The sequence below is a fragment of the Sander lucioperca genome, chromosome 3 (assembly GCF_008315115.2).
Source record: "Sander lucioperca isolate FBNREF2018 chromosome 3, SLUC_FBN_1.2, whole genome shotgun sequence".
Lineage (NCBI taxonomy): Eukaryota > Metazoa > Chordata > Actinopteri > Perciformes > Percidae > Sander > Sander lucioperca.
Window position 1 is genome coordinate 22,142,039 of NC_050175.1, and position 17,974 is coordinate 22,160,012.

The 17,974-nt window shown below is 38.8% G+C and overlaps 2 protein-coding genes across 2 annotated transcripts in view; both read left to right on the forward strand.

The window, feature by feature from the left end:
* Nucleotides 1-160: 160 nt before the first annotated feature.
* rrad (Ras-related associated with diabetes) lies at nt 161-3,125 on the forward strand. Its single transcript, XM_031324371.2, has 5 exons — nt 161-367; nt 689-1,088; nt 1,635-1,708; nt 1,816-2,020; nt 2,422-3,125. The coding sequence occupies exons 2-5, from the start codon at nt 707-709 to the stop codon at nt 2,697-2,699; spliced, it is 939 nt and encodes a 312-aa protein (XP_031180231.1). The 5' UTR covers nt 161-367; nt 689-706; the 3' UTR covers nt 2,700-3,125.
* Nucleotides 3,126-3,245: 120 nt separating this feature from the next.
* The window catches only part of cdh16 (cadherin 16, KSP-cadherin), a 33,016-nt gene continuing 18,287 nt past the window's right edge, over nt 3,246-17,974 (forward strand). Inside the window, exons 1-10 of the mRNA XM_031324370.2 lie at nt 3,246-3,663; nt 4,224-4,274; nt 4,386-4,484; nt 6,832-6,966; nt 7,400-7,529; nt 8,865-9,023; nt 10,297-10,493; nt 14,602-14,727; nt 16,521-16,671; nt 17,649-17,861. Of these exons, the coding sequence (XP_031180230.1) occupies nt 3,448-3,663; nt 4,224-4,274; nt 4,386-4,484; nt 6,832-6,966; nt 7,400-7,529; nt 8,865-9,023; nt 10,297-10,493; nt 14,602-14,727; nt 16,521-16,671; nt 17,649-17,861 (1,477 nt within the window). The 5' untranslated portion in view covers nt 3,246-3,447. The remainder of the gene's footprint in view (nt 3,664-4,223; nt 4,275-4,385; nt 4,485-6,831; nt 6,967-7,399; nt 7,530-8,864; nt 9,024-10,296; nt 10,494-14,601; nt 14,728-16,520; nt 16,672-17,648; nt 17,862-17,974) is intronic.

Below are 17,974 nucleotides of genomic sequence, written 5' to 3' on the forward strand. Positions count from 1 at the left end.
TAAACGTTTCTCCTAAATTAAATATTTACATCAGTCTTGCTTTAAGTGGGCTTTCCCTCGTCAAGGATTCATCTCTGTCCGCCCCCTCAAAGGTAAGCTCTCCATTTGGCGATGCGGAAGGGAGATTCCTCAGCTCTTCCAGTCATACACCCCCTCCTCTGTATGATGGTACCATTACGCACCACTATAATAAACGGAGACGTGATTTTCTGGGGCGAATCCATGCCGACGTCACTCCCAGTCATATATAAATATCCTCAGCAGCGACCATGATCAGACTCAAAACGAAATCGCTTTTTCGGCTACAAGAACTCTTCAAACCAAGGATTATTGGATTGCCTTCGTTGGATTTAATTGCCAGCACCGAGTAAGTTTATTTAATACTGATTAGATATTTTAAGATGTATGCTTATTTTGCGTTTTTATGTTGAGTAGAGTTGAATAAATACACATGTGGTCAGGTCAGATTCAGACACTTAAGAAGAAAAAAAAAAGATTACATGTTTGCTTAGTTATAGGCTACTCACCCTAATAGATGTTTTAGGCTACTTTTACAACATTTCATACAATGATCCACGTGTGTGGTATAATCCTTAGGCTATATATCTCGTTTTCTCTAGGTCTATTTAAATGTGATTACACGTAGGCTAAAGAGCACAACTTTACGCATGTCACTATCTATCCACAGAATCTCGCCGAAAGCACAATGACTTTGAACAAGGATGACAAATTGCGGAACATGGACAAGAGAAGAGGAAGCATGCCGTTCCCCATGAATTTACCAAATCTACACCGGAGAAGCATGCCCGTGGACGACCGGGACCTGCGCGCAACGATGCCACAGACGGGGCAGACCGACGAGCTGTCCAACCTCCTGCGCTGCACGTCCTACTCACCGAAGGAGCAGCACCGAGGCAGCTGCGCGTCGGACTCCTCCGACTCCGTGATCTCCACCGGCAGCGAATCGGAGTCCCAGCTGTACAAGGTGGTTCTCCTCGGGGAGCACGGCGTTGGCAAGTCCAGCCTGGCTCGCGTCTTTGGAGGAGTTGATGATGCTGGTCACGATTGCGACCATCGCGATGAAGCAGGTAAATGGTCATGCTGAGGATGAGTCATCAACCAATAGCGACCTGTACACACACTCATACACAAAAACACCTTAGATGTATAGTGTCTACGAAGATACATGTCATAATTAGGATTGTCAAAGGTTAATTAAGTGATCCATAATCTTAAAAAAATATATAAATACATAAATTGAGCTTTATAAGCTCTCTAATTCAGAATAATGTATGAGGACAGTCGGATGGATTAGAAGAAAAAAAAACTAATCTTTGCATGCAAGAGTGTATATGCATTGATTATTGATATTTCCATCTACAGCAGGCATCAGCCCAGCCCTCAGTAGTGCAGCTGTCAGAAATACATCCAATAGCTTAATGTGAAGGGAAATATATAAGGCCGGTGATGGCCAGACTGTGATCAACTTTCTTCTTCGATGTGTAGACTACAAAAAGAGAAAAATCTGTATGAAGAAAAGCAGCAAAAAAACACGACATTCACGTTAATATAAGAGATGCTTTGCTCCTCTCTGTCAGGGTGTAACATAATATTTTTCTATTTGTCTTCCTCAGGAAACACTTATGACAGATCTATCGTGGTGGATGAAGAGGAGTCATCCATTGTGTTGTATGACATCTGGGAACAGGTGAGTTCTATATTATTTATGCAATGTTTGCCCCATTTATATTGAGATGGGAAAAGATGGGACTGTCATGTATGATGCTAAACTTGGTATCTGTTTCTTCCCTGAAGGATAACAGCCAGTGGCTAAAAGAACAGTGCATGCGGATGGGAGACGCCTACATCATCGTGTATTCAGTGACAGACAAATCAAGCTTCGAGAAGGCGTCAGAGCTGCGTATTCAGCTGCGCCGGGCCAGGCAGTCAGAGAACATTCCTATAATCCTTGTGGGCAACAAGAGTGACCTGGTGCGGTCCAGAGAGGTGTCTGCAGATGGTAAGTCAGTATGATTTACTAACTTTTGAACCTAAAATGTGCCACAGATGTATGATGTGTTAAGATAATATAAGTTTTAAGCTCAGGGCAAGTGATTTATTAAGTTGTGGAGAAAAAAAATCTAATATTTTTATATTTATATTTGAAGCTTAGAAGCTTTTCTTTGAGGCTTTTCATGTTAAAATCTGATAGTACTGGTCATGCTTGACCGGCTTTGGTGGGGTCAGGGTACTTGTCTTACTTGACTGCTCAGGTTCAGGCCAGGCCTACTTTCAAATACTACTGCAACGTAAAGCAAAAGTTTGAAATCGACTATCATTATAGGGTTATCATTTTCAGTTTTTAGCCTTCATTTCATTTACTAAAATCACTAATTTCCCTTGTCCATATGTTCATCTCAGAGGGAAGCGCCTGTGCAGTGGTATTCGACTGCAAGTTCATCGAGACGTCTGCATCCCTTCACCACAATGTGCACGACCTATTTGAGGGCATCGTCCGACAGATCCGCTTGAGGAAAGACAGCAAGGAGGAGAACGCGCGACGCATGGCCAACTGCAGGCGTAGAGAGAGCATTGGCAAGAAGGCCAAGCGGTTTCTGGGCCGCATGGTTGCACGCAAGAACAAGAAGATGGCTTTTAGGCAGAAGTCAAAGTCCTGCCATGACCTCACAGTTCTCTGAGGAACAGACAGACATTTTTTTTCTTTGGCCTCTGAAGACCAGACGCTGTGTGTGTTTTAACACTAACCCTAAAGGACTAATAGAGCTGTACAGGAATATATTTTTTATTTTTTAGACCCCAACCAAAAGCAAAGAGAGGACTTAATTGAAATAGAAATGACACTATTCAAGTCATATCATGATAATGGTGATAACTTGCATGAAGCTTTGCAAACATTTATTTTATTTTATTATTTTTGTCTGCCTTAAATATGTCGCTGTCATAATATGATCAGTTTGTAAGAGAAATCCACAGAGGCTTGTTTTTCTAATGAGTTGCAAAGATTACCTTCCTGTTGGGTTATTGTTGTGCTCCTTTATTGGAGGGGATTGATGTATATACTATAACATGAATGACGCTGAATGCAACATACATCTCATTATCATGAAAAAAACATGGTAAAGGATCACAATACTTGGTCATCTGGAGTCATATTTACTTGAAACGTGGTACGCAGGTTCGTGCTTCGGCCAAGTCAAAGAAATGAGGAGACGTCTGTTTTTCTATGTTGTTCCCATAACATTGAATTCTGGTTGTGAATGTATGAGTAAAGCAATAAGTTATGTTAGTCTTGTGAATCTTGACGTTATTTGGAAATGCTTTGTTTACGTTGATTTCCTTTTTCAATAAAATATAAAATCAAACAAAAAATCTCTGTCATTATTCCTAAAGCAAAGTGTTCAGCAGAATGCAACAGAAAATAAGGAGATGTTGTTTAGGCAGATTTACATCCTCATAAATATTCATGTGATCGTATCAGTGGAATGGAACCTCACTGGCCATTGGTTTTACAGGAAGGAAATTAAGCATGTTTATCTCAAGGTGTTAACCATTAATCCACCAAAGGAGTACAAGTATGCAATTTTTCCACCCAATTTAAACTCCTCTCACACCTCTCAGAGGGAACACACTCACTTGGAGAAGGTAAGATACAAAGCCTTTTGTTTAAAATAGGAGGATAACTGAATATGTTTGCTACTTAACTGATTTATTATCCACCTTTTATCACTGCTGTTGTTGAGCTACAGTATATCCAGAGTTTGTTGTTGTACTTTAGAGACTTGAATTGGAGTCAGTGAAGTATATAGGGCATTAATGGTACTTGTACACTGCACCGTAACCTGTGATTTGGTATTGCCAAAAAAACACCTGTATCTAAAAGATATTTGACAGACATTAAGGCTCCAGGGAAATTGCATATTGTTCGCAGCCAACTGGATTTTACCAGACACATGTTTTACTTCCAAATCAAATGTGGCTTTATTGGTCTTCTGTGCTACTTGTAATAGTGGAGGCTCAGATGTTGCTTTAAACGGTGTTGTACGTTGTTATGTATTTAAATGCAGGCTGCCGGACATGTAAAAACTGTGAAATCTATGAAATCTATGAACCATTGTGGTGAATCAGTAACAAGAAAGAAATTGTGTTGATTGTTGGGCTGAGGCCATGTGATTTGAAACGCTGTGAATATGCCACATTTACAGGGACTCATGGCTGACAGAGGAGCTACGACAATGCTCATCATAGCTCTCATAGTAAGATGCTTTATTTGAAATTACTCTGAACTGTAATGCTTTGTTCATTTACAAGAGCAAATGACTGCATGAACAATGTCACTAAGAGACACTTAATATCTTGTTTCGCAGTTGGTGATACTTTACACATTTGCACCATGCTCTGGGGCAAATGTTAAAATTGGTGTCCCTGAGAACTACGATGGTATTTTTCCATGGTATCTGGCCAAGGTAAGGCGTCTCAATTTACTTGAATTCACCTAACAAAGGGTTTTTCTTGTGCTCATAGGCTTCTGATAAGAAATTAGATGTGTAGTTCTTATAAGTTCCCCAATCTTACAATCTAATAATATAACTGGTGATTAAAGCAGGTAGAAAATCAGTCATATGTCATATTCATGAATATAGTAATTAGAGATGCAGGTTGACAGTTCACTTTGCCAGACCTACCTCCTCCGCAGCGCTGTGGAGGTACAGTAGGTCTGGCAAAGTGAGACTAACAGTTACTCTAAGCCTAGATGGCAAACAAGGATTAAAAACTGTTTGAAGCAGTTTGAGCCTGTTCATCTTTTATTGGTGAGAAAAGTGGTAAAAGGCCATGATTGAATAGGCAGACAATGAAGGTATAGTAAACCAGAACTGTGTCAGTCTCTTTTATCCTCTCCTATCTGCACTGAAGGTTGAAGATGTATGAACATGCTGTCGTCATCACTAGACTAAAATTGGAGCGTTCACAATGACCCAGCCTCTGCATTCATTCCAGCGTGCAGTGTGGCAGGCGGGGTGTTTTATTCATACATGTCACTCAGACATCCTTTGGATTGTGCAGCAGCATGAGTATCTGGCACGCTGATTGGTTGTATTGTATGGAACAGTAATAATTTTAGTCTTTGTGTGGGACAGAGTGTCATTAACATTCTTCAAATAGCATGTTAATGGCCAGAATGGAGGAGTTGGAAAATAAGCCTACTTTGAGTTATAAATGAAAAGGACATAATGATTGCTTTAGATTAGTTCAAGGTAAAAGCTCTTTATTATAGTGTGTTCATCAGAGAGGGCTACACTTATCAGTTCTCCTATTTTAACTTCTCGAATGATCACTCTAGCGAACCTTATAAAGGACAAAAGCACTGTGTTAATCATCTTGTCGGCTTCTGTGAATGACCATAACCACTAGACATTTGGATCCTAAGATATTTTTGCTTTAAGAGGACCTTTAAGATAATTCAAAACATCTGAACCTTTTGCCTAAGTATGTAGGCTGAACCTTCAAAGTTGTAGGATTGTTGTAACAATAATTTGCTCATCAGACAAGTTTATTGGCAGGATGCTGGCAAAAATAAAATTTAAAGGATAAAGTGGGCATTAGTCTATATTTTTGTATTGTCAACAAATTCCTCAAAACGACTAAAACCAACAATGTGTTGGTCCATCTATTAATACTTTGCAGCTTCCCTACCCGGTCTGTGGCACTCATTCCCATTCCCATTTATTCCCACTGACGACATAAACCTTTGAAAACAGGTCACATTATACTATATAGTTTATTCTTAAAAACATCTTAAACAGCTGGGCACAGTAGCCAACATCATTTAAACAGCAGTAAACAGTGTAATTGTTGAGGACAAATGTCAGCAGCGGATTAATACACATTTAGCGTGCTAGCGAGCATTTCAAGCAGCAGGATGGTGTATGTGGAACTGAAATGATATGTTCATCGTAATTAGGGAACATGTCACCCAGCAAAGCAGTGTGGCTCACTGATGTGTTTTTAATCATTTTTAGACGACAATAGCATCATATGGTTCACAGAAACCAGCTATAAAGCGTTGACAACACATAAAACACTTGGTACTTTTTTAAAAATTTTTTAATTTAACCCTTATTTATACAAGCAATCTCATTGAGACACATGGTCTCATTCTCAAGAGAGACCTGTTAAGGACAATACACAACATCAGTTACAGACAGACAAACAGATTACAATAGTATACACAATATGTACTATATACAATATTTAACGAAAGTGCCAAGTAGAGTGAAAACACTAAAGTAGTAAAAACAAGAACATGATTCCGAAGATTTATTTTTCCAGTACTCTTACAATCTGTTTAAATTCCCCTAGTGGGATCAAGTTGGACAGTTTAAGATCCTGCTACAGTGTATTCCAAGTTGAGGGGGCAGAAAAAGAGAAAGCCGTTTTGCCAAGCTCTGTACGAACTGATGGGACGTTGAAGGTGATGAAGGCCTGGGAGCAGTAAGAAATATCAGCTGCAGTTAGTATGGGTGCTGTATGATTGTATCTCTTCAACAACATTTCACCTCTCAGAACATGACCACAAAATAGGTATCACTAAAGCAAAATGTGACACATGTTTTTTTTTATCATGCTGTAATTACTTTTAGTTCTTTTTTTTCTGAAGTCTCAATTGGACGTGATGTTCAAATACAATAAATACATAAAATGAAATCACTGATGGCTGCAGTAACTCCTCGCTGCTCCAGTTTGTGCATATGACTTGCTTTTAAACGGGAACACAAACTAATGTTTTTGTTTTGTTTTATCTGTTCTGTACAGCTCCATAGCCTGCCAGGTAATTACAGCGACCTGGTGGTAGCAGGGGATGATGAGGGGATATTCGGAGTCGACGCTCAGTTTCTGTACGCTCTAAAACCACTGGACAGAGAGAAACGTCCGTCTTACTCTCTGCAGGTAGCATATCATATCGTGTCATATCATAGTAGTGATTGAACAATTTTCCAAACATGTCTTAACTAATGAATAGTTGTTACCAATGAATTAATTCAAGATGCATCAAATTCACATAACAAATATTTTTTTTCATATTCTTACGTGTTCATCATGTGAGGTTTGTGTGCTTATGTTCAATATTGTATGAAGAATGAATCACTCTTTACATCATTTGATTCTCATGGGAAGGCTGCATGTCAACACCAGAGTACATTATTCAAAGACACCTACAGTATGTGCCTGAATCTTGTTTAGTTTAGTTTTGTTTAGTTTTGTTTTGTTTTGCATTGTTTTTATTATCTACCTGCCCTGTAAAGCGACTTTGAGTTCGTGAAAAGCGTTATATAAATTTGATTTATTATTATGTGTACGTGTGTGTGTTTGTGAAATGCAGGTGTCCTTCAGAACATCAGAGCACCGTCAGAGCTTTACTGTCGAAGTGTGCGTCATCGACAAGAACGACAATGTGCCCACTTTTATAGAGGAGAGCATGAGAGGCAGCGTGCAGCTCGGGCTTCTCAAAGGTACGAGAACCTTTAGCTCTGAGGTCACCATGTTTGCAAAGCATTTTGTAGTCTGGGTCATATTTGTCAGTCCTACATGGAATACAACAACTTATTCAGTTTTTTCCAAACAATTGAAAACATGCCTAATGTATCCCTGGAAACTGCAAACTACCCTTAACCCCTGTATTAATAGACTATGATGTGGCACACTGGTTCACAATTTGGATTATGCTAAAAAAGACCAGCCTGAATGACAACATGTTTTGCTTGATTAATGTGTGAGACTATTAAAATGTATTTTGTTTTCTTAGCTGATAAGTTTTCTGGATAGTGTGTCTAGGAGCATTTATTTTTGCTTGACTGCTTTGGACTTTTGAATTCAGGAAGGTAGGTACCTCAAACTGGATTTTGGTCACGGCTGTCAATGTTATGGTGAACTGTAATCTTGAAAAATGCCTCAAGGGGAGCTGGATTTCTTTCCAAACTGAACTCAAAGCCACAGTCAAAGCTTCAGACTTGAGTGAAATTCAAAATGTGAATCATTAGAATTTGGGTGGGAATCTAGGTGGCTGAGCTGTTGATGACAGCCTCTCAGTTTGTTGTCAGGTTTCCCTTTGCTGTGACATAAGGTTTATGACTATGGAGAGGGCTGGCGAGAGAGAAATCCTCGTAGGATCAGCTTAGTTTATCTGGATTTCTTGCCCCTGGCAGAGACTCTCTCCCCGTCAGACGCAAGTGGATGACCTTGACAAAAATGTAGCTTATGGCATAGCAATCACATCGGTTCAGATAAAATAGACAAACCAAATTTATTTTATTTTCTCTGTTCTCGGATATGATGGACAATAAAAGCATTGTCAGTATAACATGAAAACTGGGGCTACATGACCCCCAACAAAAAAATCCTTTACAGCTCATTCAAAAAATATCATCTGACTTGCAGATACATTTATAATACTAATCTACTGTACTGTATATTTTTTAATGTGTGTCTTATCACTCAAAATAAATATGAGGGTACACGCACCTGTAGGGTCACTTCATAATACCAGCTCTCAAACCATTTAATAATGGCTGAAGATATTATTGCATCATGTTGTTGTGTGTGTAAATCAGGCATTTTGTAGCTATATCATCTTTTAACTTGGGTACCAGTATACTTTTACCTATTTACAAAACCAAGCACATACTTCAAATGCTTGTATGTCATTGGTTTTGTGCATCCTGATTGGAAAGAGTCCATGTGTTCTATCATGTTCTGTATAAGTTAATGTGCGTTGAGCTTGTGGTGGAGAGAGATGTCTATGATAAAGACGGTCATATTTTTGACCCTGCACCACCTGTGTTTCTCAGGGATCCCTTTCATGCAGGTGGAGGCACTGGATCGTGATGACCGCAACACTGCCCACGCTGAGCTGCGGTTCAGCCTCATGGAACAGACACCCAGGATTCCCTCCAGCCAAATGTTCTTCATCGGCTCCATCACTGGAGAGGTTTCTCTCACCGAGGAAGGTCGGTTTAAACTAGTGACTGTAGGGAAAGCATCAAGTTAGTGTGACACTTTGTCCCCAAAGGGAAGTTTTTGTGTGCATGTTTTTTTTTTTTCAAGGAGCTCACAGTGCATGTGTTAACTCCCTGCAACTTCAGAGGTTTTACATACACTCAAGAATGCTTTCTCACTTCTTTTTTGCATGTTGGCAATGTTTCAACAAGCCGCTTAGTTATGGAACCATTAGTCTTCATTTCATATTCCATTAGTTTTTACCGACATTGCCACAAATATTAAACACAGGCCATTAACATTTTGCAGATTGACATCAGCCAACACATAGCAATAAATTCCAGTACAGTACACACCAAGATGTGTTTGTGGAAGTGTAGAATCAGTAGTAGGAAGTTTATTATAATATAAAATAACCTGCTCTGTACAGTACATACTGTATGTTACTCACATTTCTTTAAAAACAAAAACAAATGTAAGGGTTTCTAATAAAAAAATGAGTTTATTGATGTTTATGTTAAACAAAAGTGAGTATCAGCCGATATACCGTCATTGATATCTGCCTTGAAATAGCTTGAATTTATGAAAAAGATAAAGGTTCACCGATACATTGTGTAAACGCCAAACACGAGATATTACAAAGAAAAACTATCATTCATTTTGGTAGGGTTCAAGTTACTTGACATTCAGACTTACTGCATGTTATATATGAAATAAACTACAAACAATCTATTAAGATGTGTACAAAAGTGATGCAAGTGTGTTGGCCAGTAATACTTATTTTAGGCACACACACACACACACACACACACACACACACACACACACACACACTCCTCCCCCCCCCCACACTGCTGTTGCTCATTTCCACAGAGCTTTAGCAGTGAATATTGAAAATTACAGCCTTGATGGTTATGATTGCCTTCACAGTGGGTAGTCTGGCTTTTATTTTCCGTTTTAGCAGGAAATTCCGTGATGAATAGAGTACTCATGGAAATGTTAAATTTAGCAGGCATTGTGTGTAATGTCTCAATATCTAGGGGGAAATATAAGGGGAAAAGGTCTGTTATAGTTTTTGTGTGTTTTCATGAATTATCACATGATACAATGTCTCTTTAAATGTGTTATTTCCTTTGATTCCTTATATACTTTGCACACATACAGCATTGTGACATTAAACACTGCAGAATACTGTAGATGTCTTTGTAAATTCAAAAAATTAAACTGAAAGAATCATTTTGAAGTAAGGTGTACTTGTATCATCTATCCCACTGTGACCACCAGGAGCCTCTACTCTGGACCCAGAGATGTGCGGTCGTTATAAGCTCTCAGTGATGGTGAAGGACATGGCTGGGAAGGCGAACGCTTTCTTCACCTCCGGCATCGTTACTGTCGAGGTGACTGGAAACACCTGGGCATCTCCCGACCCTGTACGACTTCAGGAGAACCTCCCCGGCCCCTACCCCATCCCCATCTCACAGGTAAGGCAGCAAAGCTCAGCCTCTGATCAACATGTGTCTACTCTGAAACACAAATCCACCACTTCAGCACGTAAAGTGTTTTTACCCACCTACATTGAAATCACTTTTACTTATTTGATCTTTACCATAACTCCTGCAAACAACTTAGGGGTACTTGCTGACTGTATTGTTTATGCAATTCCAGGTGTTATATCATATTACAATAAAACAAACTCTGTCAATAGCCTGGACTGAGTAAAGTGGCATCATATTGCCAGTTGCTGTTTTTAGTGGCTCTTGGGTCCTCCTAAGTGACCAAATACTGAATTATTAATGCTGTTCAAATGCCATGGATCCATTCAGGCTACCTCCTGACTGAGTCACTTTAACTCCCATAATCACTCACTCTTCCACCCACTAACCACCACCACCACTCTGAGGGGTATTATAAAAAATCCACTCTAAAATAGACTTCACATATGGCTTTTTATTTTAATCATATTTTACAGTTCAGCATAAATTTGAATAGAAATAAGAATGTCATGTAATCTAAAGATAAATCCTGGACCACAGTCATTAGTATTATTTTTTTGGCATACATGTCTACTTAATATCTCAACTGTTATGTAACCTTGATCCATCAACAGAAAATAATTCAGCAGCTGTTTTGATAATCAATCAATAATTTAAGTCATTTCTGAAACAAAGATGCCACACGTTCTTAAGTTCCAGGCTCTCAGTTGTGAGGATTTACTGTTTTTCTACATCAGTTACATCTTTGTAAAGCGAATATCTTTGGGCTTTTTGGATGAAACAAGACAAATGAAGACATTATCCTCGACTGTGGAAACCTTTAATCAACATTCTCGACTTTTTTCTGGCATTTTATAGACCAATGATGCAAATGATGTTTGATTGCTGGCCTACATGCCAATAAAGTTTGTAAAAATTAGAAATTGGAACGAAATAAGGAAACAGCTACTACAGTAACCATGGTGAATTTATGAGGATTTAGGCACATTTTGAGATCTATAGCTGGAAATCCTGTGTTCAGATAACATTTTGGATGTAGTCTCTCCCTCAAAAAAACCAGTATACCCACTAAGTGTTTCATTGTAAGTGTCACAAAAGTGTCACTTTTTAACATCCGATCATCAATCAATACGTTGAATTCCAGTTAAGAGTTTTCATTTTTTATAGAAGCCAACACTATTGCTCTACATTACTGCAGTACCGTAATGTAAATGTTTAAAGGTTTCCCTCACGTTCTCCTAACATATCTGTGTTTGTCCGTGGTCTTGTCTAACCTTTTCGTTGTTTTAATATTTGTCACATGAGCTACATTTCTATAAATAACTCAAAAGCCCTCAGAGGTTTTGTAACACATGGCAAAAAAATCAGCTAGCAGTGGCAGTTACTCTTTATGAGGAAATTTAAAAAAAATGTATGCCTGCACGGGGGAAAATAGACTTTATTTATTCACTAGTGAGAACTGTTGAAACAAAGAGGCTTGTAGAGCTGAATTAAATGCATTGTTCAGGTTCTGAGAGTCCAGGGGTAGGTACATCACATTACCTCCCCCTCCTCCTGTCTTCTCCCACCTCCCCCACACTCGCCCTCAGCCTCTCATCTCTCCTGTTCTAACAGCCCCTTCCACCCACTGAAAACGTGTGGATTCACAAGTGTAGGCACATTTGATTTTTATTCCCATAGTTTTCAAAGGCCAGTTCAAATCTACAATAAATTATTTTGCCATGTAGGTTTAATACCTAATAGTTAATGCTATAGCACACAGCTTGGTGACTTTGAAAGGATAATTCATTTTCATAGTATTAATATCAACAAATAGCATTTGTGCCTCTTTATGTAAATGAGGCTATGTGAAAATATTTCACTGAGCGGTGTATCCGCTTTAGTTTCTAATACAAAATGTGTTAAGAGAGTGAGAAATGAAGCCTCTTTTGTTCCATCACTGAACCGTCGACATGAAAACCATTCGTTACATACAGAATCTAAATCACACAAAACTGGATTTGTTTACCGTGGATCTTTACTTGGGGGAAGCCTCATTTTGCCCACGCTGAGTGATTGTGCTGCTGTGCTCAGTAGGTGGTGGGACTAACTGTTGTTATGACACATACAAAGATAGTCATGTTCAAGGGCCCACTCTATGGATCTCACCTCCCCTACTGTCTGATAAATGGAGCAGTCATGTTCACATCCACTCCCTGTAACAAATGTCTTTTTCTTGTGCACACATTGTCCACATTGACAGATGCTGAAATCAATTTGCTGCTTTTATGCATTTCTGCCATCATCTTTCTCTGTGTAAAACTCACGTATAAAACTAAGTCGAGATTGCAATTGTGATCAATTTGAATGATTCTGCAATCAGATCAAAACAAGCTCTGGCTGTAATTTTGAAATCCTGGCATTTGTTATCAGTACTTTAGCATCATTGGGGCATGGGAGGTTAATTTCAGTCTGTTATGTATTGCATGTTTCTGATTGCCTGCCTAAAACTTTGATTGTGTAATCAGTAGAACTACTTGAACTTGGTAATGCAATCTATTGAGACTTTGGAGTGGAAGAGGGACCTCAGAGCCTGTGAATGAATGAGTCAAGGCTCTTAACTGCATTGAATTGTCAGTTTTCACAGTCAAATGAAATCTGATTATTTGTTGCCGAATTAGTTTGAGCCCCACTAGACCTTCGTCATGGCCCCATAATCAGTGTTCAGTATTACAAATAATACATGTGGTGCTTTAGCTAACATTAGTCATCAGAGGCGATCATGTTGGTTTGAATAACACACACATTAAAGCCACTATGACCAAAATGTAATGTTAACAATAAATGCTAATATTGCTCAGTATCTGCTGGATTTGTATATAAGCAACTGTTTGCAAATGTGTTCGCTATCTTAACTTGATAATGTGATAATATGTTTTGTTTACAACTTGTTTAAGCTGCCCCCAAGTGGCCAAAAAAACATTTTTGTTATTAACCTGTTATTGCAGATGTAATATTTGAAAACCAAAGACAACTCTTTCTTTGTTTCTGTCTCTCAAATACTATTGTTCTGCCTTCCAGCCAAAATACACACTGTAGTTGTATCTGTCCCCTGCTAAAGTCAAAATCAACTGTTTTTTCTAGATTTTGATACTGGTGATTTTACAAGCAATAAAAATGCCTCTGCTCCCTCGAAGATATCCAAAATGTACCATGTCAGTATCAATTTCATATCATATCTTTATTTTATAAGCTGCTGTGATATTTTCAGTATTTCCTGATTTTGTGTTTAATGCAGGACATTGTATTCTTTACTGTAATTCAGCAGCTGATAACTCTCCAGTCCACAGTGTCTTGGAGAAAAAGCACGTACGCAGCCACGAGGCGCTACTCGACGCAACTCAAACCCAAGCTATCAGGGGAGACAGAACGTGCTGTGCAGACTCAAATACTGACGAAGGCAAAACAGATGACTTCATAGATGTTTTTGTACAGAACTTATATATAGAGTCGTTGATCGTTAATCAGCTCATTAAACATATCTCGTTTAAGTTCTGAGATCTAAAAAAAACACACCATAACACTGAGAGGCAGCCAGCTGTGTGAAGCAGCTTTTGTGTATACAGAAGCATAGTGTTTGTGCAGCCATCTCCAAAACAAGGGAGGAGTGTGTGACAGTGAGTTGAGGTGAGACACATACCCTGGGTGTGCATCAGCTGTACTGCGGCTGGGCTTCTCTCCTTCTTGGGTGCTGTTTGATGACTACTAGGACCTTTTCAGCCCCACTGCACAGCCCTCTGTCAAGGGCTGTAAAGCAGAGTGGAAAATCCCCTCCAGCCTGCATAGTTAGTTTTTGGCTGTGCTCTCTGTTCCACATCATTGTCAGTGCATTTGACTGGCTCCTTATCATGTACACAAATGTAGCTTAGCTTTTTGCATACATCATGCCAAACCATGGTTTATTCTACATGATACATTTCTTCTTGCACCAAGATAAAAAGCACTTTATACAACACTTTTATGGTAAAATAAATAGACGAATATGACGTTAAAATGTTGACCATCTTTATGTATTTAAATATTGTATTTAGAAAACTTTTTGTTGTTGTTTATGTAGGTCAAATGGAGTGGAAGTCAGGCAGAGTACAGTTTAGAGGGGGAGTTTCCAGAGATGCTCTTCACCATCAGCAGAGAAGGAGTCATTTATCTCAACGCCCCTCTGGACAGAGAGACACAAGACCAGGTCTGTATAACTGCAAGCTGAACATCTTCAGCACCTAATAATAAATGTCAGTTTATGATTTCTGTTTAAGCGTTTGAACATTAGGGCTGTAAGTGCTACACTGTTCCTTTAAGACAGACAGAAGCATATGTATTTATATGCTTGAATGCTGTTTTTTTGTGTTTGTTTCACATGTGAGAATAAATGAGTGTGGTTGGCCTGTAATGGTAATATAAAGCTTGCTTGGATTTAAAAGCTCATTATTTCCTGGCTTTCACAAGACATGCTGTATTATATAGTACAAAGTGACAAAGTTGATGGAACAAAACAATTTCTCATCTTGTTCATTAAAAGAAAACTCCTATTTGTTCATTATAAGAAAACTCATATTTTAATCTTTTCTCATATTACAGCTTAATGACCATTTAATTAAAGGGGCCCTGGTACACATAATTGCAACAAAGCTGAACACAGTTTATTTTCAAACCGATCAGAAGTAATTAAGCGAACAACCCAAAACCTGAAAAGCACAGCTATGTTCCTCGAACATATTCTGCCTGTGGCAAAAAAAATATTATTGTGCTATGAAAAGAACTATAAAGGAAAAAGCTTTTTTCAAAATCTTGTTCACTTAAGGTGACTAAAGTGAAGGATCATTATTTGTGGTAGGATTACAGATTAAAATCCATCATTTGTTTGCATTTTGCTCTGAGTTCTGCATACAACTTAAGCTCCTGAGAGCTTTGAATGGCTCACTGAACATTATATCCAGGCAAAAATGAAAACAACACAGAGATGCGGAGCTACATCAGTGGATGTGATGGTAACACATGCATACTGCATTAGCTGTCTTCTGCAGTGACCATTTAATGGAAAGGTGCAGAAGACATTATGCTATTTTGCTACCCCTTGTGATGGAAAGGTTGTAGTTGCACCATCACTCTAAAAATAATTGATAAGCTGTGGACTTGTTAATGGGCCACTAAATGCCAAACTTCTCTTGTCTGAATACAGCTCCATTATTAAGTCTGTATCCTTAATGGGTGATGGTGTTGATGGAGCCTTTTTATATTGTTGGAAAGGCCGTGCCTGTGCGCATGCGTCAGTAGGAACATTCCAACCGTCACCTTAAGGTAGATGCAGCAGCGGAGCTAGAGGGAGACAACAGTTGTGTGTGATGTGTGCGTCATTGCTGGAAAGAAACAAATATATTCCTAATCACCTACACATAGATGACTATATAAACATATAGTCATTCAGTCAAAAGTGTACTCTATTGTGCTTTGCTGTGCTGTGTAAATCCTTCAACAACTCAAGTAAAGTTCTGGATTGAATGACATCAACTCCTTTGTGTTCTGACCGACACCCCAGTGAGACACCCATATTAAATACATCATTCCTAATACAGTCCTACCATATTTACCAAACCAACACCCATTTAACATATATATTGTATATATTAAATTAAGCTTCGTGGCCCCACCTGTCAGAAGTGTAGAATGATGAACGTAGAGATGCCTTGTTTCTCACTTCCATCCATCTTTTCTGTTTACCAGCTTATCCCTATTACAGGATCTTATCCCATCATGCAGTGGGCAGGGGAGCACCCTGAACTGGTTAACAGTCACTCAGTCTACTGCAGGCCCGGTTTATCCTGTAATAACATGTAACTGTAATTCATATGAGTTTAAAAGGATTTACAGGATCTATAGAGGTCATAATGTAAAGATACCACACCAGTTGACCAGATATGTCTCTATTTCTTTGATACTCTTTGATACAAATATTGTTTTTGTCTTTTTTTGCCATGTCAGTTTCAGATCAGCATTGTGGTTGAGCGTCCAGATGGCAGAGAGATTGCCAAGCCTGTGGAGTTGAGGGTGATGGTGGGCGATGCCAATGATAACAGACCCACCTTTCCAGAGGCACAGTACCACACAGTGGTCAAGGAACTGGCTGCTCGAGGTAACTCCTGGTAGCTTGTTATATATTTTAGCAGTCTCAAAGATGATTTGGAAATTTGTTTGTAAAAAATGTGTTCATATGAGTCTCACTTTTGCTTCTCCAAGATGTGTTAGAAAATACGGACCAAAACTGCCCTGACAGTTTACAGAAGGATATTTATATTTTGCATAACTCAGACAAAACTAACATGTCAATATTTACAATGTTTCCATGTAAAAATGTATATACTTAAAATACCCAAATCTGAATAACTTTTTTATTTGTAATTACTGGTGAAATTAGTGATCATCATGAAACAACACAATGAGACCTCTTAATAATCCTTTGTCACGTTTACTCTATAATGGGAATCTTGATTTCACAACATAAAGGAAACACTGGCTGGAAGGGACGTTGCAGTGATGAAAGAGATGAGAGTGCCAGATACCTTTTGTGAAAGCAGATTGTGATTTTTGCCAGGACACGAGGGGAAAGCACCCTCATTCATACAAAGCACATGGTGTGGTGTGACATATCAGGTCCAGGCATAAAAGCTTTTTTGTTGATGCTTTAAAACGCTTGATTCTGGAAAATGAATTAGACTGGCCAATCTGTTAATCTACAAACGGAATTACTGAGTGATCGATAAATGACAAAGCTATTGTTATATCCTTCCTCCTCCTTAGTCCTATTCAGTGTGCTTTGTGACTGTTAGTTATTGCAAAGAGAAAAACATTTTAGGTTCTTAGGTTGTATTATTAAAAACTCTGAGAACCTGTCTAAAGTGTTTAGTAGTTTTTTTTCAGATTCTGAGTTAAAAATGTAGAAAATCTGAAATTCAGTCACAAGAAAAACAGAAATTATAGGAGAAAGATTTTCCATTTAATAAAAAAACTATGTTAAAATTGTATTTTCACAGATCTTATGGCTCTAAATCGGTAGATTCTCTCGTCTTAGAGGGCCTGTTTTTACTGTTCGTTACTGGTGTGTTTCCCCAGGGACAGAAATCCTGACAGTGCAGGCAGCCGATAACGACGATCCCAAGACGGACAACGTGCGGATCTTCTACCGTTTAGTCGGACAAATTCCAGAGAGCCCTCGTGCCCTCTTCAGAGTGGACCGTGACTCAGGGGTCATCTCCGTCCAAGCAGACAGTATGGAGGGCACAGCACCTCAATACACCCTCACCATCACTGCTGAGGATGCCAAAGGTGATTTTTTCATCGATGCAAAATACAACTTTCCTCCCTGTTGTGAGTTTTGAAATGCCATTTTAACTGTGACTTTCTTCTTTAATTTGATCTACTGGTATTTCCTGTTGCTT